At 52.8% G+C, this 24,538-nt stretch overlaps 1 protein-coding gene across 5 annotated transcripts in view; it reads left to right on the forward strand.

Moving 5' to 3' along the window:
- The window catches only part of FRAS1 (Fraser extracellular matrix complex subunit 1), a 112,270-nt gene that overhangs the window by 39,783 nt on the left and 47,949 nt on the right, over positions 1-24,538 (forward strand). For 4 of the 5 annotated variants that reach the window (XR_014183863.1, XM_082050618.1, XM_082050619.1 and 1 more), the window contains exons 8-17: positions 293-667; positions 3,334-3,423; positions 4,038-4,185; positions 6,514-6,657; positions 15,482-15,625; positions 17,250-17,390; positions 17,750-17,890; positions 18,762-18,935; positions 19,567-19,707; positions 20,736-20,879. Coding sequence is in view for 4 of the 5 variants with exons in the window: in XM_082050618.1 (XP_081906744.1) it covers positions 293-667; positions 3,334-3,423; positions 4,038-4,185; positions 6,514-6,657; positions 15,482-15,625; positions 17,250-17,390; positions 17,750-17,890; positions 18,762-18,935; positions 19,567-19,707; positions 20,736-20,879 (1,642 nt within the window). In the remaining variant the exon portion in view is untranslated. The remainder of the gene's footprint in view (positions 1-292; positions 668-3,333; positions 3,424-4,037; positions 4,186-6,513; positions 6,658-15,481; positions 15,626-17,249; positions 17,391-17,749; positions 17,891-18,761; positions 18,936-19,566; positions 19,708-20,735; positions 20,880-24,538) is intronic. The other variant, XM_082050621.1, reaches the window with a different exon arrangement.

Here is a 24,538-nt window from a genome sequence, read left to right on the forward strand (position 1 = left end):
TAATGAATGTATGTATACGTGATTTTCTCTTAATGAATATTTTTTGCTAATAGCAGTAGGTAAGGCCTCACCCATGTCACTGACCTGTCATTAATGAGAAACACACACCAGAGAGTCATCTTCCTACCTTTTCTTCCCGTTGATCACATAGACATAAGTGTTTCTTAGGAAGAGTTTATTACTGGGTACAGACATGCAGAAGGAGCCATCATATTCAGTAGACGTATTCTGGAAATCATTTGGTTATCTACAAAGGGTGTTTAACAATTGTATGGATGCTCTTTTTGGACAGCACGGGGAACAGTGGAAAAGAGACGCCTGCACCACGTGTGCGTGTCACAGAGGGGAGGTCAGCTGCGTGACAGAGACCTGCGCCGCTGTCACCTGCGATAAGGTAGTTGCCAATCATCCCTGTGCCGCTCTGCCGCGCCAGAGGGTGCGTGCGGCCCCGCTCAGCGTGGCCGTGTTTGCGCAGGGGCAGAGCAGAGCGCGGCGCCCCGGGCGGTGCTGCCCGCAGTGCGTGTCTGCCGCGCAGGGCTGCCGGCACAACGGCACCGCCAGCCACCACGGCCAGCTGTGGAACAGCACCCGCTGCGACTTCTGCATGTGCCAGCGAGGGCAGGTCACCTGCCAGCCGGCGGAGTGTGCCAAGGTGGAGTGCGCCGAGGTGAGACGCGTTTTCTTCTTTCGAGATGTACCTATCAAACCTTCTGATTTTTTTTTCCCCTTATTTTTCTTGCCCAACATCTGGAGGCACTCAGAGAGCCTGTCCTTCACTCTGGGCTTGGTTTGTGCGATTTCCATCAAAACACTTGGCAGGGAAGGGGAGTAAACTTCAGATTTCCCATGCGGGGTTGTCTGCTCAGTGCACTTGTATTGTGGAGCAACACGGTGGGAATTAGCAGCCAACTTACCTTGGATTCCCCCGCGCTGCTGTCTGCCCGCTGCGGGGGGGCGCAGCCACGCAGCTTTCTGTGGCCGCGGCTCTACCTGCAGCCAAACCTGGGGAGACACGGGCAGGTCAGGGATAGTTAAAAGTGCAAGAAATGTTCCTTTTATCTTCATTCCGTACGGTACAGTGGGCATCAGTAAGGCAGTTGGGTGTGGAAGTCAGTGTTCCACTTTCCTTCATTTTTTTCCTTGCCATTCTTGGCACGGAAGTGGTATAGAGGTATTTTATTAGCAGCACTGTTTACTCAAAATTAAACCCTCCCCAGGTTGTATTTGCTCTGTAGTGGACGTGCAAAATGCGTTAGATGGGGTTGAGCGCTTCACACACAGACACACACACACAAATACGTTTCGAATTGGGATAAGACTCTGTTGTTGGTTGCTGCCTCTGGTCTGGTGGATGGGCTGACGTCGGCGTTACTGCAGCTCCTCGCAGCGTCACGGAGAAGGGAAGGACGTGCGGCCGCTGGGTTTTCTCTCGGTGGTGCTGATTTCTGGTGATGGCCCGTGTGCGAAATCTTGGGGAGCAGCCCCATGTGTGGCGTCCAAAGCCCAGCTAAAATCTGCACATAATGGATTCGCTGGATTAGGTTGTTTTAGCGAGCGTTCAAAAAAAGTAAGAACCCGAATGATGATCGTGCAGAGAGGATGCAGCAGCGTGTGCTGGTTCATCTGAGATTGTGCCTTTTAAGTAGCAAAACTGCATTGAGCGTGGTCGCCAAGCTGTGCGGTGCTGCCGTGGCGGTCTGAGCTCGCGCCGCACCGGGAGGTTTTGCTGGGTGCCGAGCCGTGGTTCTCATTAAAGCTTGTGCGCTGGCGTCTGTCCCAGCCCGTGTCCTGTGTGCCGCGGCTGCAAACGGGATCGTTCACACTGATGGTGATGGCGCGCTGTCATGGCTCAGCGCGGAGAATTGTTCACTATTCACGCTCACGCCTTGGATGCTGACGGAGACTCCATTGCTCAGGAAAGCGGGGGCTATTTGACACAGCAGTGGCTGCAGATGTTAACTTGCAGCGTTGAAAAGCGTGCAGCGGTTTGTCAAATTCAGGCTCTCATAGGTAACCGCCCAGCTGAAACCCCCAACAACTACAGAAGTGATACTGCTTGTCAGAGCATGAACCGCTGCAGTTTTGAGTTGAATGAAGAGTGATTGCTGGCTGAAGGGAAGGAGGAAGGCAGGGTCCTTTTATAGACAAGAGTTATGGTCCCAATTGGTAAAAGATGTATTATTCTGCATGGCTTCCCTTAAGATAAAGCAGCTTCCTCGAGCCGTGTTCAGCCACGGGTGACCTCAGTAGGACAGGGTGCGCATTCATTGCAATCAAATATTCAGTCAAAGAGCAATGAAGTATTTTCTCTTTCTCCTTTTTGAGATGCAGGTCTGGCTTTTAGGCACCTGCATCAATAAATCAGAGCTGGTGCAAACCTTGGAGCATTTGGATTCGTCTCTTCATTAAGGCACCATTAATTTTCTGGTCACATCGTCCTGTTTAAAGTGTAATGAGGCCACAGATAGGAACCGCAAACCCGAGGCAGCAGCGGCGGTTTAGCGTTCAAACCATTTCAAACAAACCTGTCCAGCAACTGCCAAAGGCAACCCGAGCGACACACTGCTGGAATATTCCAGCAGGAACTCGGGATGGGTGACGCAGGGCGCCTGTCTGTTTGATGGCGAGAATGTGCCACCTCACCTGCGTTTACAGCACCTGAGAATCTGCTCCAGAAATGCTACTTAGGCCAGGAAATGGGAGCTGTTCCTTTTGAGCTGTGTCCGGGCTCCCTAGGACAGGCTCTCCCTCTTGTCCAAATATTCAGCTTCCACTTGGGCGCAAAAAGTTGTGGCCAATTAGGGCGCTTTGCTCCTTCTCCCGATTCTTATCTTCAAACCGCAGTTATTTGGGTGCGTTCTGCGGAGCAGTGCGCTTGGAACAAACAGCAGGCTTTTTCCATCTGGGATAAATACAGCGTGTGCTTTGAGATTCTCTTGGGGAGAAAAAAGTAGAACATTGAGGATGCTCCTATGCATTGAGATCTTGACAGCGCTCGGTAGCATCCCAGTGATTCAGGGTACAAATGGCATTGCTGTTCGCGGTGCTTGCGGTGGATTGGATTGGGGATTCTCGCTCCGCGGGACCTGGGGATGGAGCGATGGCCTCACCCTGAGCTCCTGCCTTGTCTGAGCTTTGCTCGGCAGCTGCAATATTCACGGAGCACATTTTTCAGACCGTAGCTGCAGAGATGAAGGGGGGATAGAGAGAAGATAAGGTGAAATTAGATATTGGAGATTGCATTCCAGGGCAAGAGCTGCTCTGCCTCTGCATTCCACAGTGGGCTTGGCGGTGTTGATTCCGTTTGAACTGCTGCAGCCTTTCTCTTCACAGGGAGAAGAATTAGTTCACTTAGATGGGAAGTGCTGTCCTGAATGTATTTCCAGTAAAAGTCACTGCGTTTACAAAGAACTTACCAAAGCTGTGAGTATCCGGGTACTCTGGAGCATGGAACAGTGAGTTCCTGCAACAGGAGTCCTGTGTTCGAGGAGCTTTCCTTCTGGAGTTAAACAGAATAGAAAAGAAACGTTAAGTAACGTACTTTCAATATACCAGTAATGGACTTTTCACTGCTGTGGCAGATGAGGACTGGAGCCGGTGGCCGCTCTTTGCCAAACGAGAAGTTTAATGCTGTTCTTATTTTTAATTCATGCTAATACTTCCCTTTCCTTCCTCAGATCTCTGTCCCTGCCCCAAGGGGGGTAAAATCTATTAAAGTGTCAGGTTTATTCCAGTTCGTGCTTGGTCCCTTTTAATAGAGGAGCTGGCACCAAAGCTTCACGGGTATTTCTCCTGCTTTTTCACTTCCTCCCATGGAAGCAGCACAACTTGAGTAGGCGTTTTGTAGGCTGCCCGACTCTGGCAAGGCATAAGGGGGTTCATGGCCCAGGAGCACGCAGTCCGTGCTGGCTGCCTCACTTTACTCCTGGCTCTGACATAGGCTTCCAGTTAACCCGGGGGTTTCCGCGCGTGGCAAAAGCACCGAATTTGTGCCAGGGCTCACTGTTGGTGTTTGCTCTGGGTGTCTTCTCGTGCAGAACGGAGAGAAGTGGGACGAAGGGCCGTGCAGAGAGTGCGAGTGCCGGGAGGCGGAGGTGACCTGCTTCCAGCGCGCCTGCCCGCCCTGCCCGCCGGGACACCGGCCCGCGGGGACCGACCGCGACTGCTGCCCGCGCTGCCAGCCAGGTACGGACCCGCCAGCCAGGTACGGACCCGCCAGCCAGGTACGGACCCGCGGCCACGGCCTCTGACCGGCGGCCACGGCTTCGGACCGGCGGCCACGGCTTCCGACCGGCGGCCACGGCTTCCGACCGGCGGCCACGGCTTCCGACCGGCGGCCACGGCTTCGGACCGGCGGCCACAGCCTCTGACCCGCGGCCACAGCCTCTGACCCACGGCCACGGCTTCCGACCGGCGGCCACGGCTTCTGACCCGCGGCCACGGCTTCCGACCGGCGGCCACCGCTTCGGACCGGCGGCCACCGCTTCGGACCCGCACCTGTCTCGGGTGGCAGCCCCTGGTGTCCCTGCGGCCATCGCTTCCCCGGTGCCGCTCTGGCGTCCGCCTTGAATCTTAACTTGTCTTTTGTTTTGTAGTTGCTAATTAACTGCTTTCTGTATAATTTAATCAGGGTTTCTAGAGAGGTTTAGGGCTCCATCCAAAAGCTTGCACCGGCTTCATTTAAATCACAGCTTTCCTTTGGCAAAACAGTTTCTCCTTGGAGTTGGTGTTTTGAAAATCACAGGATGGTTCGTGTTGGAGGGACCTTCCCAGCTCCCCAGTGCCCCCTGCCATGACAGGGCCATCGTCACCAGCTCAGGGTGCTCAGAGCCCGTCCAGCCTGGCCTGGGATGTCTCAGGGATGGTTCATCCACCCCCTCTCTGGGTACCTGGGCCAGGCTCTCACCACCCTCAGGGCAACAATTCCTTCCTCATGTCCGGCCTGAATCTCCCTCCTTTAGTTTAAAACCATCACCCCTTGTCCTATCGCATCAGGCCCTGCTCAAAAGTCTGTCCCCACCCTTCTTTTTTGCCCCTTTTAAGCACAGAAAGGCTGCAATGAGGTGTCCCCGGAGCTTCTCTCAGCCCGTCCTCCCAGCAGGCCTGCTCCAGCACTCTGAGCATTTTTCAGTTGGCTTTTTCTCTTTGTTTCTTTTCCACACACGTTCTGTAAGGCAGGAGACTCCTTTCTGAGTCTCAACAAGGGTTTTGGAGTTCAGGGGCTCCTGGTTATTCCTTGGGAGTAGGAAGAAGAAAGAACCTGCTTACAGTGTTGTGCCACAAGCTCACCTGGAGCTGAACGGCTGCCAGTTAGTAATTGTTTGGAAAGATTAGGGCAGCCTTAGCTTGTGTGTTGTTAATTTTGCATATAAATTCATTTTTCTGCAGGATGTTGTCATTCCCCTCGATTTACGCTTCATAGCTGGTGGCCTTTAGCTGTGGTTTGCTAATTTTTCGTATTGGTGGCTCTTCTTGTTGCATCCGTATAACTGCAGTTTTATCAGAGCACTCCAGTTAATGTTTTATCTCAGTAAAAGGAAAATAGCCTCACATTTAATTATCCTGACATTTGCAGGAGTGCCTTGGCACTTTCGCCATGTTAATGTTTTAAAGCTCGTTATTTACTGCACACTAATAAAAATGCAAAGCACTGCGAGTAGAACGGTGAGGAAAAGGGCAGCCCAGATAAATTTGTCGCAGGTTTTCAAAAGGAAGGAGCATCTGCACAGGTTCCTCAGGAGGGAACGGATTCTAAAGGGTTCTCAGCACCCACCTATTCCCCTTATCAAGAGGTGCTGCTGTGCACTGGTTGCCCTGGCAAACCACGGTAGCGTTTTGGAAAATACCGTTTTTGAAGTCACGGTATTGAACGTCCAGAGCCAAACTTGCCTTTTTGTGTCCTGGGAATTTCCTTTCCCAAAGCCTGCTGTATTTCTGCTCTTTTCCTGGTTCACAGTGGAACGGATGAGAAACAAACGCAAAATGCAGCTGTGAGCCCGAGCTTCAGTCCCTCACGCGTGTCCTCTCACCGAGAACATTCGGGTTGGAGCAGAGGGAATTTCTGCCGTGCCCCTCTGAGTAGTCAGTGCATTGTCAGACTGGGAGAGTGGGGCTGCGTGTACCTTTGGAACGTCATTGGAAAGAAATGGGTAGAGACAGAGCCTCCCATTCATTCCTCCTGTTTATCAGCTTGTGTTCATTGTCGCCTTCAACTCTGTCTTCTGTCGCTCCCTGTTCTTCCCTCGGGTACAACTCCCTGGAAACGTGCAGGTTGTTTAGTGTAAATGAAGGACACTTTTTGTCTTTCACATCCTTTTCCTTGCTCCTCAGCAATGCACTGTTTTGCCCCTTTCACCCCATTTTGGAAGAAAAACACCCCCAAAGTAACACACCTTGAACTACCAGCAGAAGCTACTAATGAATTTCCCTTGGATTTTGGGGCACGCGTTGTTTGGCGCCTCCCTGATTAAAGCACGGCTGATGCATTCCTGCCTTTGTGTGTTTGTGTGGCAGGTGAGTGCCACCCGGACTGCCTGAGCTGCTCCCGGTCCTGGGATCGCTGTGACGCCTGTCGCCACGCGGGGAAGCGGCTGCGGGACGGGCGCTGCGTGGACACCTGCGAACCCGGCTTCTACCAGGATGGGGACGTTTGCTCAGGTACCTTCTGCGAGGGGTTACAACCTGTCTGGTGACTTATTATCTCTGGGGCTTGTTGTCCTTTTGTTTGTAGGATCCCACGGGGGCTGGAGCACAAGTGTGATGGAGCGGCTGAGGGACCTGGGGGTTCAGCTGGAGAACAGGAGCTGCGGGGAGACCTTATCAGCTCAAGTTGCGCCAGGGGAGGTTGAGGTTGGATGTGGGAACAATTTCTTCCCCAAAGGGCTGTGGGGCATTGGAACAGGCTGCCCAGGGCAGTGCTGGGGTCACCATCCCTGGAGGGCTGGACAGACGGACATGAGGTTCACAGTATCACAGTGTTTATGCAAAAGCATTCACCTTCTAACAGAAGGATCAGTATTTGGAAAATTAAAAGTCTTTGTAGCTGCCAGTTAACTGACATAAAGAGATTGGGATGAAGATCTAAGCACAGGATTTAAAAAAAAAAAAAGGATATCAATAATATAGAACATAATGAGAAAGGTGTAAAAAACCCCTAAAATTCTGATTGCCACATACATTTCAACAAACAGCACCACAGACTGGTCCAGAAAAAGCATTTCCTCGGATACACGAACGTGGCTTTTCTGAACTGATTAATTGCCTTACAACAAAATAATGGAATTAGTTTTAAAATCTGCAACAGCTGTAATCTTCTGACTTAAAGAGTCATTGTAGGAAATACAGTAATACTCCTCATGCATGGTGTTTATATCCCATGTGTGACTCTGTGCAGGTATTTTTCTCGTTCCAACAATGTTAGGCATTTATTAAGGAGGACTGTGTCATTTCACAGTATCAGTTCTCAGGACATGGGGCAGTGGGTTATGGTTGGGCTCCATGATCTTGAGTGTCTCTTCCAACCAAAATGCTTCCATGGTTCTGTTACAAATGATTGCCAGGCTTTGTTGGGAGAAGCGTTCAAGCGCCGAGTAGTAACCATGGGCTCAAGGCTTCAGGAGGTTTCAGGCTGCTGAAAAACATAAATTCCCGAACTCTTTTGCGAAAATAAGGCAAAATTATCTCCTTTTATCAGAGCTGCTTGGTACACTCGCGGTTGAGGGATCTGCTGTTGACACAGGTGTTAGTGTTCACCCAGAATAAAGTGAACAGAGGAACTGAGTCACGCGGTGTAAAATTGATCACCGGCTGGAGAAATATTCATCAAAATTCCTCAGTGGGTCAGTTCTGCTGGTTTAAAACTCTCTGCTCTTCAGTTCTGGGCCCCTCAGTTCAGGAAAGAGATTGAAGTGCTGGAGCGGGTCCAGAGAAGAGCAACATGACTGGGGAAGGGACTTGAACACAAGCCCTATGGGGAGAGGCTGAGGGAGCTGGGCTTGTTTAGTCTGGAGAAGAGGAGGCTTAGAGGTGACCTCATCACTCTCTATAACTACCTGAAGGGCAGTTCTAGCCAGGTGGGGATTGGGCTCTTCTCCCAGGTATCAGCAATAGGAGCTGGGCTCATTTGGAGAGCTTTAAACTAGGCTCGAAGGGGGATGGGGTTGTAGCTGGGCTTGTCCCAGTGGGGCTGCAATCTAAAACTGATGAGGACCGGGTGGCCTCCTATGCCCCTAGGGAGAAACTGGTGTGCTCTGCTCGCTCCCTGAAATGCCTGTATACCAATGCGCGCAGCATGGGGAATAAGCAGGAGGAGCTAGAATCCTATGTTTGGTCGGGAGATTATGATCTGGTGGCAATTACAGAAACATGGTGGGACAGTTCACATGACTGGAATGTGGTCATGGATGGCTATGCCCTTTTCAGGAAAGACAGGCCAGCCAGGCGTGGTGGTGGAGTTGCTCTCTATGTGAGACAGCAACTACAATGTACTAAATTCTGCCCAGGAGCGGATGACGAGCGAGTTGAGAGTGTATGGATCAGGATCAAGGGGCAGGCTGGCAGGGCTGACACTGTTGTGGGCGTCTGCTACAGGCCACCAGATCAGGCTGAGGAAGTTGATGAGGCCTTCTATGGGCAGCTGAGAGTGGCCTCACAGTCACAGGCCATGGTTGTTGTGGGTGATTTTAACTTCCCTGATGTTTGCTGGAAGGACCATTCAGCCAGCCAGCCACAGTCCAGGAGGTTCCTCCAGTGCATTGATGATAACTTCCTCATGCAGATGGTGGAGGAGCCGACTAGGAGAGGTGCACTGCTGGATCTCATCCTCACTAACAAGGAGGGTCTGGTCGAAGCAGTAAAGGTTGAGGGCTGCCTGGGTTGCAGTGACCACGAGATGGTGGAGTTCAGCATCTCATGTGGCAGGAACAGAATAGCAAGTAGAATTGCAACCCTGGACTTCAGCAGGGCTAACTTTGGCCTTTTCAAGCAATTGCTGGGGGAAATCCCATGGGCAAGACTGCTTGAAGGAAAAGGGGCCCAAGATAGCTGGGTGGCATTCAGTGATTGCTTCTTCCACGCTCAGGATCAGAGCATCCCCACACATAGGAAGTCAAGGAAGGGAGCCAGGAGGCCTGCGTGGTTGAATAGGGAGCTGTTGGGTATGCTCAAGCAGAAGAGGAGAGTTTACAGGTCATGGAAGCAGGGGCTGGCCACTTGGGAGGAATATAAGGCTGCTGTTAGAGGATATAGGAAGGCAGCTAGGATAGCCAAGGCCTCCTTAGAATTACAGCTGGCGAGAGGGGTCAAGGACAGCAAAAAGAACTTTTTCAAATACATAGCAGATAAAACTAATACCAGAGGCAATGTAGGCCCACTGATGAATGGGGTGGGTGCCCTGGTGGCAGAAGATACAGAGAAGGCAGAATTACTGAATGCCTTCTTTGTCTCTGTCTACTCTGCCGGAGGCTGTCCTGGGGAGCCCTGTACCCCTGAGACCCCGGATGAAGCCAGGTCAATGGAGGAGTTTGCTTTAGTCGATGAGGACTGGGTTAGGGAGCAATTAAATAGTCTGGACATTCATAAATCCATGGGTCCAGATGGGATGCATCCGCGGGTGCTGAGGGAGCTGGCTGAAGTCATTGCTGGACCGCTCTCCATCATCTTTGCCAAGTCTTGGGAAACGGGAGAGGTGCCCGAGGACTGGAGGAAAGCAAATGTCACTCCAGTCTTCAAAAAGGGCAAGAAGGAGGACCCGGGTAATTATAGACCGGTCAGCCTCACCTCTGTCCCTGGGAAAGTAATGGAACAGCTTGTCCTTGGTGCCATCTCAAGGCATATCAAGGATAAGAGGGTTATTAGGGGCAGTCAGCATGGCTTTACCAAGGGTAGGTCATGCTTGACCAACCTCATAGCCTTTTATGAGAATGTAACAAGGTGGATGGATGGTGGCAGAGCGGTGGATGTTGTCTACCTTGACTTCAGTAAAGCCTTTGACACAGTCTCCCACAGCATCCTCACAGCTAAGTTGAGGAGGTGTGGTCTAGACAATAGAGTAGTGAGGTGGGTTGCAAACTGGCTTAGGGAGAGAAGCCAGAGAGTGGTAGTCAATGGTGCGGAGTCTAGTTGGAGGCCAGTATCTAGTGGAGTGCCCCAAGGGTCAGTGCTGGGGCCAATATTATTCAATATATTCATTAATGACTTGGACGAGGGAATTGAGTGTACTATCAGCAAGTTTGCTGATGACACCAAGCTAGGAGGAGTGGCTGACACGCCGGAGGGCTGTGCTGCCATCCAGCGGGACCTGGACAGGCTGGAGAGCTGGGCAGGGAATAACCTGATGAAATTTAACAAGGACAAGTGTAGAGTCCTGCATCTGGGCAGGAACAACCCCAGGTTCCAGTATAGGTTGGGAGATTACATATTAGAGAGCAGTGTAGGGGAAAGGGACCTGGGGGTCCTGGTGGACAACAGGATGACCATGAGCCAGCACTGTGCCCTTGTGGCCAGGAAGGCCAATGGCATCCTGGGGTGTATTAGAAGGGGGGTGGTTAGTAGATCGAGAGAGGTCCTCCTTCCCCTCTACTCTGCCCTGGTGAGACCACATCTGGAATATTGTGTCCAGTTCTGGGCCCCTCAGTTCAAGAAGGACAGGGAACTGCTGGAGAGGGTCCAGCGTAGGGCAACAAAGATGATTAAGGGAGTGGAGCACCTCCCTTATGAAGAAAGGCTGAGGGAGCTGGGTCTCTTTAGTTTGGAGAAGAGGAGACTAAGGGGGGACCTTATTAATGTTTATAAATATATAAAGGGTGAGTGCCATGAGGATGGAGCCAGACTCTTCTCAGTGGCAAACAATGATAGGACAAGGGGTAATGGGATCAAGCTGGAACACAAGAGGTTCCACTTAAATTTGAGAAGAAACTTCTTCTCAGTGAGGGTGACAGAGCACTGGAACAGGCTGCCCAGGGAAGTTGTGGAGTCTCCTTCTCTGGAGACATTCAAAACCCGCCTGGACATGTTCCTGTGCGACCTCACCTAGGTGTTCCTGCTCCAGCAGGGGGATTGGACTAGATGATCTTTTGAGGTCCCTTCCAATCCCAAACATACTGTGATACTGTGTGATACAAGGGGCCATGGGCTTCAACTCTGCCAGGGGAAATTGAGGCTGGAGATGAGAAAGCAATTCTGTGCAGAGAGAGTGGTCAGGCATTGGAATGGCTGCCCAGGGAGGTGCTGGACTCACCGGCCCTGGAGGTTTTTAAACTGAGATTGGACATGGCACTCAGTGCCATGATCTAATAAATGGACTAGAGTTGGACCAAGGGTTGGACTCGATGATCTCTGAGGTCTTTTCCAACCCAGTCGATTCTGTGATTCTGTGCTCTGGAACACTCTGGTTTTTCACCACCATCCTCTTTCCATTCCGAATCCTCTTTTGGAAGCGGTACCATGGGTTTGGTGGAGCTGAGGAGGCAACGCAGGGTGTACACACTGGTTTGACTAAGGATGTAATGTTGGTAAGGATTGAAGCCCCTGAGCTGTGCCTGGCAATGTGGTCACGGGGCTTCGCTTTGGGTTCAATACAGAGGAACAGCAGCCGTGGTGCCGGAGCTTTCGGCAGAGGGGACTTGGAGGTGACTAGAAAAGCGCTTGGAGGGCTGGGGGGTTGATAGGACTCGGCCAAGCTCATGGAAAATACTTTTTGGAACAGTTTTTTCTTTGCTTTGCCATTTATTCGTTTCCCATGGCGTGCCCTTTCAGAGAGTTGGTGGGAATAACTGTTTTCAGGAAGAATATCTACAAAATCAGTAATTCCATAAAGCACTGAGATGTGTCTAAATCCTGTATCTTAGCTATTGGAAAGACTGAGCCTAAGGTGGGAAAGTTGCAGTTTTCTGTTTGATGGAGCTGTGATAGTGCTTCCCTGCTCCTCTCAACTATTGGTCATTTTCCCGAACCGTAAGGCAGCCGCTTTTTCATGGTGACAGGTTAATTGTTTTCTCTGAGGCGAACTCTTTTCTCCTCTAGATGTTGACCTTTGCAGAAGGCTTCAATGATTTCTGCAGCTTTAATTGGGCAGAGGGGTGGAGCGCACGCTTGGCTTGCAAGCCATCGCTTCACTCTCCGTGCAGCCAGCCCTCCCGCTTCAAACTAAACCCGGCCTGGGGCTTTGGGCAGGTTTCAGGGGGGAAGGCGCTTCAGCTTCCCAGCCCAGCGCCCCGTTTGTTCGCGTTTTGAAAGCCTGAAAAAGCTCCAGCAGTAGCTGTAGAATAAGGCTCCATTGTGCACGGTTAAACAGAAAAGAGTGGCACCATCCAAAAGAATTTATAGGCTTAAGTATCAAATGATCTTCTGCTTCATTTGGTTGGATTTTCGCATGTCCCTTGCACCTGCTGGTGGTGCGGCTGGCAGAGCCGTGTTTCGGCAGCGGGGGGAGGCCGATGGTTCGTTCATTGCTGGTTGGAGGTGGCGGTTGTGCGTCCGTCCAAGTTTGCGGTCACGCCTGCTTGTCGCTGAAAACTGCTGGGAAAATTTGTTCCTGTTTCCTCGAGGGAATTAAACCAATTTGCTTTAGTTCTGCTTGGCTGCATTTTCTGCATAAAGTCAAAGCAGCGGAGAAAGTCTGAAATTTCAGATAGGGTCAATAATTCATTGCTGTTCACTCTTTCTTTGTATCCTCTTAGTTTTATGAATCTGTAATCTGATTGTCCAGATGGGCCTTAGACCGTTCAGAAATGTTCTTCCCATAATGGTTTTAACATCTGCAAGGAGCATGTTCCAAAGTCACAAAAAGGGTGAACTAGACTGTGTTAATTGCTTTTCTTGGGTGGTTACAACTTCAGACATGTTTGTGGATATGGGGCAAATGTCATCAAGTTGTGTTTTCTCCCACCTGCCGTGTTGTGGGAGCACAAGCACGTACCTGCCTTATTGCGAAATAGGAGAGTTAAGGACATCTTTGGAACATCATTGGGTGTAATCAAGAAAAAAAATCTAATAGCTGAAAGAACTGTAGTTTGCGCAGTTCCTGCAAGCACCAGTAGCACAGGATTCAACACGCGTCTGCTGCACGGGTTCCGTAAACCACAGTGGGCTGGATTTCCCTGAGTGGAACGTTCTCGGTTTGGGATGCGTGGTTTCCAGCAGCAGGTTGGCCCTGGCTGTTGGGGACACCGGTAATGTCAGCGGTGGCTGTTCGGGTCTGACACAGCCCCGCAGGCTGGCCCTGGCTGTTGGGGACACCGGTAATGTCAGCGGTGGCTGTTGCAGGGTCTGACACAGCCCCGCAGGCTGGCCCTGGCTGTTGGGGACACCGGTAATGTCAGCGGTGGCTGTTCGGGTCTGACACAGCCCCACAGGCTGGCCCTGGCTGTTGGGGACACGGGTAATGTCAGCGGTGGCTGTTCGGGTCTGACACAGCCCCGCAGGCTGGCCCTGGCTGTTGGGGACACCGGTAATGTCAGCGGTGGCTGTTGCAGGGTCTGACACAGCCCCGCAGGCTGGCCCTGGCTGTTGGGGACACCGGTAATGTCAGCGGTGGCTGTTCGGGTCTGACACAGCCCCGCAGGCTGGCCCTGGCTGTTGGGGACACCGGTAATGTCAGCGGTGGCTGTTGCAGGGTCTGACACAGCCCCGCAGGCTGGCCCTGGCTGTTGGGGACACCGGTAATGTCAGCGGTGGCTGTTCGGGTCTGACACAGCCCTGCAGGCTGGCCCTGGCTGTTGGGGACACCGGTAATGTCAGCGGTGGCTGTTCGGGTCTGACACAGCCCCGCAGGCTGGCCCTGGCTGTTGGGGACACCGGTAATGTCAGCGGTGGCTGTTCGGGTCTGACACAGCCCCGCAGGCTGGCCCTGGCTGTTGGGGACACCGGTAATGTCAGCGGTGGCTGTTCGGGTCTGACGCAGCCCCGCAGGCTGGCCCTGGCTGTTGGGGACACCGGTAATGTCAGCGGTGGCTGTTCGGGTCTGACGCAGCCCCGCGGGCTGGCCCTGGCTGTTGGGGACACCGGTAATGTCAGCGGTGGCTGTTCGGGTCTGACACAGCCCTGCAGGCTGGCCCTGGCTGTTGGGGACACCGGTAATGTCAGCGGTGGCTGTTCGGGTCTGACACAGCCCTGCAGGCTGGCCCTGGCTGTTGGGGACACCGGTAATGTCAGCGGTGGCTGTTCGGGTCTGACACAGCCCCGCAGGCTGGCCCTGGCTGTTGGGGACACCGGTAATGTCAGCGGTGGCTGTTCGGGTCTGACGCAGCCCCACAGGCTGGCCCTGGCTGTTGGGGACACCGGTAATGTCAGCGGTGGCTGTTCGGGTCTGACACAGCCCCGCAGGCTGGCCCTGGCTGTTGGGGACACTGGTAATGTCAGCGGTGGCTGTTCGGGTCTGACACAGCCCCGCAGGCTGGCCCTGGCTGTTGGGGACACCGGTAATGTCAGCGGTGGCTGTTCGGGTCTGACACAGCCCTGCAGGCTGGCCCTGGCTGTTGGGGACACCGGTAATGTCAGCGGTGGCTGTTCGGGTCTGACACAGCCCTGCAGGCTGGCCCTGGCTGTTGGGGACACCGGTAATGTCAGCGGTGGCTGTTCGGGTCTGACACAGCCCCGCAGGCTGGCCCTGGCTGTTGGGGACACCGGTAATGTCAGCGGTGGCTGTTCGGGTCTGACGCAGCCCCACAGGCTGGCCCTGGCTGTTGGGGACACCGGTAATGTCAGCGGTGGCTGTTCGGGTCTGACACAGCCCCGCAGGCTGGCCCTGGCTGTTGGGGACACTGGTAATGTCAGCGGTGGCTGTTCGGGTCTGACACAGCCCCGCAGGCTGGCCCTGGCTGTTGGGGACACCGGTAATGTCAGCGGTGGCTGCAGGGGGCTCGGGGCAGGTCTGGATTACAGTCCGCAAGTGATGGGATCTGTCGTCGTACCGCTCATATAAAATGAAGGTGTGAGTTGTGCCTCTGAGACGGCCTGGATCACAAATACCAGAATAGGACAGAGGGTTTCAGTTGGATGTACAACAATCTCCTAATCCAACTGCCCAACCACTTCGGGGCTGCCCAGAAGCTCAAGTGAATTATTAGGGGCGTTGTGTGTGGAAGGCTGGTGGGCTCGGGGCGTCAAGCAGCTCTCAGGAAACCTATTGCAGGGTTGGCCACCCTCCCCATAAAGAGATATCTCCTGACATCCCGTCTGAACCTCCCTGATGCAGCTTCGAACCATTTCAACGTGTCCTATCGCTGGATACCTGGGAGAAGAGCTCAGCATGTCCTGCTCCACCTCCCCTCCTCAGGAAGCTGCAGAGATCACTAAGGTGGCCCCTGCGCCTCCTTTTCTCCAAGAGAACTAACATAAAAACAACAGCGTGGCTTTCATTTTCCTTTTCGGAAGCAGGGCATGCCCGTGAACTCAAGGAACTGCAAGGCAGTGGATTGCTGCATGCTGTCCGTTTTCAAGAGCTGGCCGCTGGGTTGCTAACCCTCCGCCTTCCCTCCCGCAGCCTGTCACGAGTCCTGCTCCTCGTGCCGCGGCGCTGCCGACAGCGACTGCGGGTCCTGCGCAGACACGGCGCTGGTGCTGCACGCCGGGCGCTGCGCGGCCGCCTGCCCGCCCGGCTTCCACCCCAGGGACGGCGTCTGCTCCGGTAAATACCCCTTTCCTTCTCCATTGCAAGGAGTTCAAGAAACGCTCTACAGAAAGGGAATCAATATTTCATTTAGCCGCGCGGCAGCTGTGATTTTATTCATGTCTGAAAAGCCAGATGTACCTTGTGCATAAATATCGGGTGAGGAAAGCTGCTGTTTGTTTGTAGGATTATTAATTCATTTAAGCTAATCAGTTGCTGAAAGATTTAGGGTTTCTTCCTCACACTGAACAGCTTGAAAGCCCGAGTTGTTTCTCAGGGCTTGACAAATCCATTTGTCTGTGGAAAGAAAAATGGCCCTTGCCAGCAGGTTTCTGTAAATTTGATTATAACTCAGCATCACGGTAACTAATACCTGCACAACAGATGGGACTTGGGAGCTGGGAAGAAGGGGAAGAGAAGTCTGGAGAGAATGAAAGACCTAAGTCAGAGAGAACGTGAAGGGGAAAAGAACCTCAAATAAATAAAGCATGTGGAATGGGCACAGCGCTGGGTTTGTGGGGACAGCCACCTCCCGCACCATGGAGGGACCGTCCAGCTTCCCCTCCAGCAATCCCAGGGCTCGTCTGCGTGAGCCAGAGCGAGCTGGAGAGGCCTTAGAACCCGCTGCAGGTTTATCGAATCCTCGCTGTCCTGCCCATTTCTGGGTGGATTTCGCTTTGAGCAGGTTTCCCTTGGGTTTGGTTGGTACAGTACATTGTACCTGGTTTTTGAAGTGTGTGGGCTCGAACTCTTACATCCGTAGCTGAAAATCATTTAAGCTCAAAAGGAAATTTTACTTAGATACAGCTTGGCTGTAATTTTGATTTTTATTGCCGGTGATTCCTCCAAACTCCATAGCTGTTCTCACAACCTCCGGCAGCTCAGGCCTGTCATCCTCTACCAAAAACACTCATTTTGATACCCAACCGGGATGCCGTGAGCTGGTTCAAAGGGAGGGTGTCTGATTAATGGAGAGGAACAGCAGCTGGTTATATAAAATGCTTGGCAGTAGCGCTGCCGACGTGGGGAAAGCAGAGGCTGGTCCTGCCCTGAGACAGCAGCTCAGACTGTCAGACTGACAACAGGCACCACCGGAGCCGATTGTCAACATTATCGTGTTCAGTTTTAGACGCATTTTCATGCTTAAAACTGGGACTTGAGGAGAAGAGGGAGGGGGTCAGAAATGGCAAATTTATACGTCATCTTTTATTTCCTGAACAATCTGTGAACTGATGCTTGCACAAAGATTTGTAAAGATTTATGAGACGGTTTTGGTGCGTGAAATTCTTCAGAATGGTGCTCCCTGTTCACAGACTGTTGGTGACAGGAAAAACACAACATTAGCTGGCGAGGGTGATCAGGAGTGGAGGGAGCGCTGGGGCAGCCCTGTCCCTGGGATTTGTACCTGTTTGGAGTCCTAGACGGGTACAGGTCAGCACTTACGTGGCTGTACTCACCCGTCTGCCCCGAGAACGTCCCTGCTCACTCAGGCAGTGCAGGAGGTGCCGTGTGCCGCGGAGGAGCGTTTAAAGATGCCTTTCTGACCGAGAAAGGAGGCGGCATGGCTGGCGTGACTTGGCTTCTCTGGCTGCGTTCTTCGCTTTCTGAGTGCGTTCTGTTAACGAGCCGTCCCCTTGGGCAGCTTGCGACCCGTCCTGTGAGACGTGCTCCGCGGAGCCGCCGCGGTGCCGGAGCTGCGCGCCGGGCCGCCTCCTCCACCGCGGGCGCTGCGTCCCCGAGTGCCCGCGCGGACACTTCCCCAGCGCCAGCCGGAGGTGCAGAGGTAAGCGGCGTCTTCGCATCACCTTCTGTAAGGCTCTCGAGGCCCCTCCAGCCTTGTCTTATTTTCCTTTACCTGTGGGGGGGGACTATTAAGAGCGCGACAACAGGGACAGGTTTTCTTTGGTTCACTCATGGTGGATTATTTTAAATAACCTCTTCGCTTTGCAAAACACATTAAGACATGCTGAGATAAATATTCCGAACACTCTGTGAGTGGGAGTTATTACTGTTACTAGTTATCAATACATGTGCGCTTCTGCTGAATATGGTGCCGGCTGGGAGCAGCTGCAGTCAGCAGCGCCGCTCGCAAGGAGGGAACACAGAGGTATTTCAGTCCCGTGTGCTCTGTTTCGTTATCAGCTTGTCACGATTCGTGCTCCACGTGCGAGGGACCCCTGGCCACCCACTGCACGTCCTGTCCCCGTCCCCTGGCCTTGCGCCAGGGCCAGTGCCTGCAGGACTGCGGAGAGGGATTCTACCAGGATCACGACGTCTGCAAGGGTAAGATATGTGCTCGGAGCAGTTCCCCAGCTGCAAGGGTAAGATATGTGCTGGGAGTAGTTCCCCAGCTGCTGGAAACCGGCATATCCATGTTGGCTTTTGTGGGGATGTGCTCGGAGTACCCAGCTGCGATGCTGATCCTTATTCTCTGCTCAGCTGCTCTGGGCGTGAGTGGTTCCCGTGGTTCCCTGCCGTTTGTTTCCCACTTGGAGAAAAAGCCAATTTTCTCAAATACTTTCTGGTTCCCATCGAACTTAGTGATCTCGGGGGCTTTTTTTAATCCATGCTGTTGAAATAAACAGAACACTGCTGCCAGGATTTTCTTGACACGGGGTGGATGGAATGCTCCATGCACCTAGTAGATTTGCCAAGACTGACATACCTGCAGCAGCAGAAAACCTGGAAGTTCAGAGGATGAGTTTATGCTTCGTATGAGCCCTTCAGACCGTCATTTCTTGCTGTCTCCTCGTGAGATCGTGTTCACCCTTGCACTTGCAGAAACGAAGGCTGCCCATGGCACAGTGCTGCAGGTTTTTCCCAGCATAGTTTGTTGATCAGCTCTTTTCAAGCGCAGAGCTGTTCTGTGGAGAAGGGAAGGCATCAAAGTATTTTTCTGAAGTCCCTGTTCCGTTACAGAAAGTACAGCAGGCTGTTTATGGCACAGATGTCTTAGCGTGCGCGTTGCCGCGCAGCGCGCGCTCTTTGCTCGTCCTCGCGTGTCGGGCTGTCTGCAGCAGCTCCGGACCGGAGACGGGGGTGACCACGAGGACGCAGAGCAGCGGTCCCTCCCCGTTCTCTCTCGCGCCCACGACGCGGTGCCGGGGTTTGCAGGCTGTCCCGTGGCTCTGACCGCTGTCCCCACCTCCGCCAGGTTGTCACCCGTCCTGCCGCGCCTGCCTGGGCCCCGGCGCCTCCCGCTGCCGGCGGTGCCGGGCGCCGGAGCACGTCCTGCAGCCTCGCCAGCCCGCCCAAGGGGCCCAACACGGCTCTTGCGTCTCTCGCTGCCAAGGCGCGTTCTACCCGGACAGCGCGGGAGTCTGCAGACGTGAGTACGGGCTGGGAACGGCCGTTCGGAGCCCTCGGCACCGAGCTGCGCTGGATCGTGGGCATTCGGGGCATCTCGTGTGATCGTTCTTGGGTGTTTGAGCTCCTGTACCACCCTGTGACAGTCCCTGCATGTTTAAATTCAGTACCTTTCAGAACAGCGTATACTAGTACTTTTGAAGGAAAACATCCTCTACATATAAGTTATGACTGAAGGATTCAGATACTTGGTTATTTTAAATGACTGCATCCAAGTCTGTGCAGCTTAGCTTAGCTTTCTTCTCATTGAAGCTCAGCTTAGCTTAGCTTTCTTCTCATTGAAGCTCAGCTTAGCTTAGTTTAGCTTTCTTCTCATTGAAGCTCAGTGTCTCATTTTTACTACTGACTGGTTTTGAAGCGGGATCAATCCTTTTCAGAACAGAGGGAGCTGTGTCTGTGTGAGCCCCTGGAGCAGGGCAGGACATCCCACCGCAGTTTTTAGCGCTGATCGTGCCCTGCAGCACACGTACCACAGCTGAAATACCCAATAAGTCTTTCCATCGAGGCTAGAGACTGCAGAGGAGGCTGAAGCGGTGTGACGGAGGGAAGCCGGTGGCTGACGTCCCCGTGTGCCTGTGGTTTGTGTCCCGCAGGGTGCCACCCGTCGTGCGCGGGCTGCGCGGGGGGCTCGTCCCAGGACTGCACGGGCTGTCCCGCGCCCCGCGTGCTGCTGGCCGGGCGCTGCGTCCCCGCCTGCCCCGCGGGGCTGTTCGCCCGGGGACAGCGCTGCTCCGGTGAGTGCCCGGCGCGCGGCGCCTTGCTCCGCATAGTTAGGGATGCTGTCGGGTTCATACGAGGCTGTTTAAGTATTTTCAGGGGGGAACGGGGTAGTCCAGTTTCAGGAGATGGAATCTCCTCCTAACGAGAGAGAGGCGCACAGGTTGGATCATAAATTAGAATCAGTTTTGCTCCTCTGGGCTGCTTCCCTGAAGATATTTCGTGTTAATTTCGCTGGGCTCGGGCGGTGTTCGTGGCCATTTTGCTGTGGCACAGGGGCGGGTGAGCCCTCGCACCCCTCACCGAGGCCGACGCCATCGGCAGAGCCCCGGCCGGCCGCCCGTCCTGCGGCACCGAAGGAGGAGAAACCCTGGGAAGATGATGAGTCCCAAAAAATCCATGATTAATGCACAGAACAAATCACATTTTAAATTTTTCAGCTAATTTCTCACCTGGTGAATTCAAAATGAAGGATGTAAGAGCCTTCCAAAGCACAACTGTGCAGTCACTGGTGCGATTAGGTCACGTTATGACCCCACGTTTTGTAGGAGCGCGCGGTTCCGATGCTATAGGGGCTGGCTTTCTGGGGAGGGCAGGGATCCGATGCTATAGGGGCTGGCTTTCTGGGGAGGGCAGGGATCCGATGCTATAGGGGCTGGCTTTCTGGGGAGGGCAGGGATCCGATGCTATAGGGGCTGGCTTTCTGGGGAGGGCAGGGATCCGATGCTATAGGGGCTGGCTTTCTGGGGAGGGCAGGGATCCAATGCTATAGGGGCTGGCTTTCTGGGGAGGGCAGGGGTCCGATGCTATAGGGGCTGGCTTTCTGGGGAGGGCAGGGATCCGATGCTATAGGGGCTGGCTTTCTGGGGCGGGCAGGGGTCCGATGCTATAGGGGCTGGCTTTCTGGGGCGGGCAGGGATCCGATGCTATAGGGGCTGGCTTTCTGGGGCGGGCAGGGGTCTGATGCTATAGGGGCTGGATTTCTGGGGCGGGCAGGGGTCAGGTGAGGTGTAACGAGCATAACGAGTGTCGGTGTTGTCCCCAGCGTGCCACCCGTCCTGCAGGACCTGCCGCGGCCCCTCGCACTCGGAGTGCGTCACCTGCCACCCCCACGCGTCCCTGGCCGATGGGACGTGCAGGACCGGCTGCCCGGAGGAGCAGTATCTCAACCTGGTGGGGTACTGCGTGGGTGAGTGACGGCGGGTGGCGCGGCTCGCTCTGCGGCGTTAACCGGGTACTTGAGCACGCGGTGTGGAGAAATCAAACTGCCCGCTACGGGTAAAGTGTCACACAGACAGAAATACCATTTGGAGGGTCTCCAGTGTGTGTAGTTTATAGCAAAGCCACTTGCCACTCCCGCTGTACATCGTTTTACATATTGTGTAGGGTGTCGCAGTTGAGACGGACAAACAACATGGGCCAAGTTCTTCCAGGATGAAAGTAGTAGATGCCATTTATTGCCACAAGTGCATTTTTATACAGTTTTACCAATTCATGTGTCTCTTCACTATTGGTTACAAGTTACAGCAGTAACATCTCATTGGCTATTTTTGCTGTCATCAGTGTTACTCTTCTATCCCCTTCTCTCTCACGGGTACATCTCTTCTCTCTCACGGGTACCACTCCATATCTCCGGATACGCCTTTACTCCCATCTTTCTCAGGATAAACCTTAATATCTTCAAGACTGGTCTCTACTCCCATACTTTCTGTCAAGGATTGCACAGACCCGCTGCAGTTTCCCCATTAGGGCAGGCGGTAGAGAGGGAGACAAGGCTCCGTTCTGCCAGACTTGCTGCTGCAGGGTTTGCTGGGAGGGCTTGAGCTGCCAAGCGTGGCCCCGTGTGTCTGGGCAGCATCAGAGCACTGGCATGGTGCCTAATCTCACAGTGAACGTGCTCTGCCAAGCAGGACGGGCTGCAGCTCCTCTCTGAGGTGGCGTCTTGGTGCGGTCTGGGCTTTGCAGCGCCCGCCTGTCACTGCGTGGGGAGCAGCGCCGGGAAATCCTGCGTGACGCTCCAGAACGGGACTTAGGGAAGCACCGGGGGGCCCGAGGAGCAGTTTTGCAGGGCTCGAAGTGGCACAGCTGGCACTGCTCCGGGCATTTGTGGGAGCTTTACACAGATTTATACACAGAGGTTACACTTTGAGGGTGCTCAGTGCCTGCACTTAGGCATAGAATCAGAAGGCACTGATTGCATTTACCTGTTTAAAAAGAAAAATGGCTTTTAATCCATCACGCAGACTTGTATAAGCATATCCTGGGAACTGCTCCAACCATTTCTGAGCTTTATCAAGCCATTTCTTTTCTTTATCAAAAAAAGATACTGTGTGTGAGGCTTACGCTAGGCCGAGCAATCCAAATGAGTAAGGAATCCTAAGAAAAGGGAAGAATGCATTAGGCTTACTAAGTATATCCATGGAGAGGCTGTTGTTCTGAGTTTAATTTGAATGATTCCTGCTCTCAGAGACTTATTTTTATTTACATATATGTGTTGTGGTTCTTTTAATGAAGTTTTAATGCAGTTCTCAAAATCCTTGTAAAGGAACAGAGTTACGTGTTACCCTTTCGAAAGAAGTGGTGCTTGGGGTTTGTGGTCCGAAATGTGCTGCTCTTGGTGCCACATTTGTGTCCGATGTCGAGGGTTGTGTGTTGTGGCTCCTGCTGAAGAGCCCCACGTCCAGGTTGTCAAATTTCATTCCTTCTCCTCATTCAGCGCTCACTGAATTGCTAAATTTGCCCTTGCAAGTTATTAATTACCCGCTAAAGAGCAGCTGTCCCATAAAAGAGAGCATTAAAACCCCTGAAACTTGCATAATATATGATTTGCATTGGAATCCAACAAAGCTTCTTCCTTTTCATCCCAGAGCAATATTTTTTACCATTATCTTCCCGTTTCTCTCCAATTCGCGGCCCCCAGGCAGAGCTGCCCTGTGCCTTAGGGGGGCTGCTGTGCATCGTCACCTGTCGCACCACGGACCTTCATACGGGCACTCCAAACCATCGCCTGTGAATGGACGTGGTTATTGTAATGTTACCTGAATGAGGATTGCATCATTTGCCTTGTTCATAGGAGAAAAGAGCTTGTTTTCAGCAGTTTGTCAAATAAGCGTTTCAGATGTAAGCAGGAGAAAGACAAAATGGCCTCAAGTTTCAAAAGATCGCTGAGCTCCTAAGCTCTGGTTTGGCACACTGAGTTTGTGCCCGTCTTCTCGGAGCGTGCTCGGTTGATTAACCTCGTTCCGCAGCGAAGGGCTGTGCGCAGGACGGTGTGTGGGTTTAGCAGTCCCCCTGGGCTCTCAGGGCTGCTCTGCTTTGTGTGTTTTCACTTTGAAAAAGTTCTTTGATTTCTCTCTCTTACCCAAGGCAGCTTCAGCTTCAGGAAACATTGCAGCCACCGGCCTGGAAAACAGTGTAGGAAACAATTATTTTGCAAATACAATAGGCCCAGGCAAGATCTCTCAGCAAAGCACATTTGAATAATGATTTTGCAAGACCAGGTGTTCTACCTAAAGGTCGGCACGCTTAATAGGGCAAAAAGCCCCTGCTTGTATCCCCCCAACATCGCGGCCGCAGTTTCCCTCCCCTGTTCCCCACCGGTTGGTGCTGCAGGCTTTACAGACCACCCCGACGCATATAATACCCTTCCCCTTATCAATATGGATTCCTGGTACTTGGGCTACCCTTCCGTTGTAAACTCATACCTTACTTTAGAATAAGAAACTTGGATCAGGGAGGTGTATTCTAAAGAGCCCTTAGGAGGGGAGGTGTGTTTAAACAATACAAGTGGCTGATTGCTTAGCAAATGGTGGAACTGAGAGCTAGAAATGCCTCTGGTTTCCTTTATAAGCATTCACAGACACTTCAGAGATTATTTTGTCCCCCTAAACAGTCTCCTCTGTCTTTACAGGCAAGAGAAATAGGTACTTTCCGTATAGGAAGGACGCTTTTCTTTGTTGTCTTTGCATGCCAAGACAAAGCTATGGAGTGTGGAAGTAAAGTAGCTTTGGAAATGCAAATCTGTGTAAGTAATTAGATTATACTTTACAATGAAAGTTGATTTACAGGAGGTCAGTGATAGGCAAGGTTGTCTGCAGGGTTTATTTTGCATAGAGGTGACTTGACAAGGAGGAAATTGGAGCTGGCTGACAGGGTAACAGGGAGAAGTTGTGTTTGGGTGGTGGGAGACAGGTCCATAGTCTCAAAGAGGCGATCGGAGGGATGTTGGAGGTGTAAGCAAGGTGGTGAACCCAGTGTGGGAACAGGTGACTGTGTCACGCTGACCTGCGGCAAACAGGGGACGCGGAGCCGCCGGAGCACAAACCCACGGGAGGAGCTGGGTGAGGATCCTCGGGGAACAGCCGGAGGCAGGAGACAAACCCCACTGCGCAGGAAAACACAGGGAAGAATAGGGGAGCACACAGAGAGCACTGCTGCTGCCAGTCCTCCCTTCAAAGGGAGCCTGCTGTGCCCAATTTCAATATTCTTTCCAAAACAAAGCACGTCAGCTCTTCCTTTACTCTCTCCCTGGGTCCCCAGTCTCCATCGCACTCACCATGAGCGTCAGCGCTGGTTTTTAGTTGGTGGTGTGTGCTCTTTGATCTCCAGGCTTGTGAAGGAACGAGAGACTGATGGGGCTGATTCATCCTCAAACGGTCGCTGGGAAAAACAACTCTCTTAATACACAGGAGCCAGCACAGGCTGGAAAGAGAAAACCGTACTGCAGCAGCACCTGGTTCTGTAGATACTTATCTTTGTAGAGGTTCGTTGGGAGAGTCTCGTTATTTACAGCAGATATTGGTTATTCGGGCACCATAAGTTTGCTCTGTCTCATTTTTATGCTTTGTT

The sequence above is a fragment of the Streptopelia decaocto genome (assembly GCF_964273445.1).
Source record: "Streptopelia decaocto genome assembly, chromosome: 4".
Lineage (NCBI taxonomy): Eukaryota > Metazoa > Chordata > Aves > Columbiformes > Columbidae > Streptopelia > Streptopelia decaocto.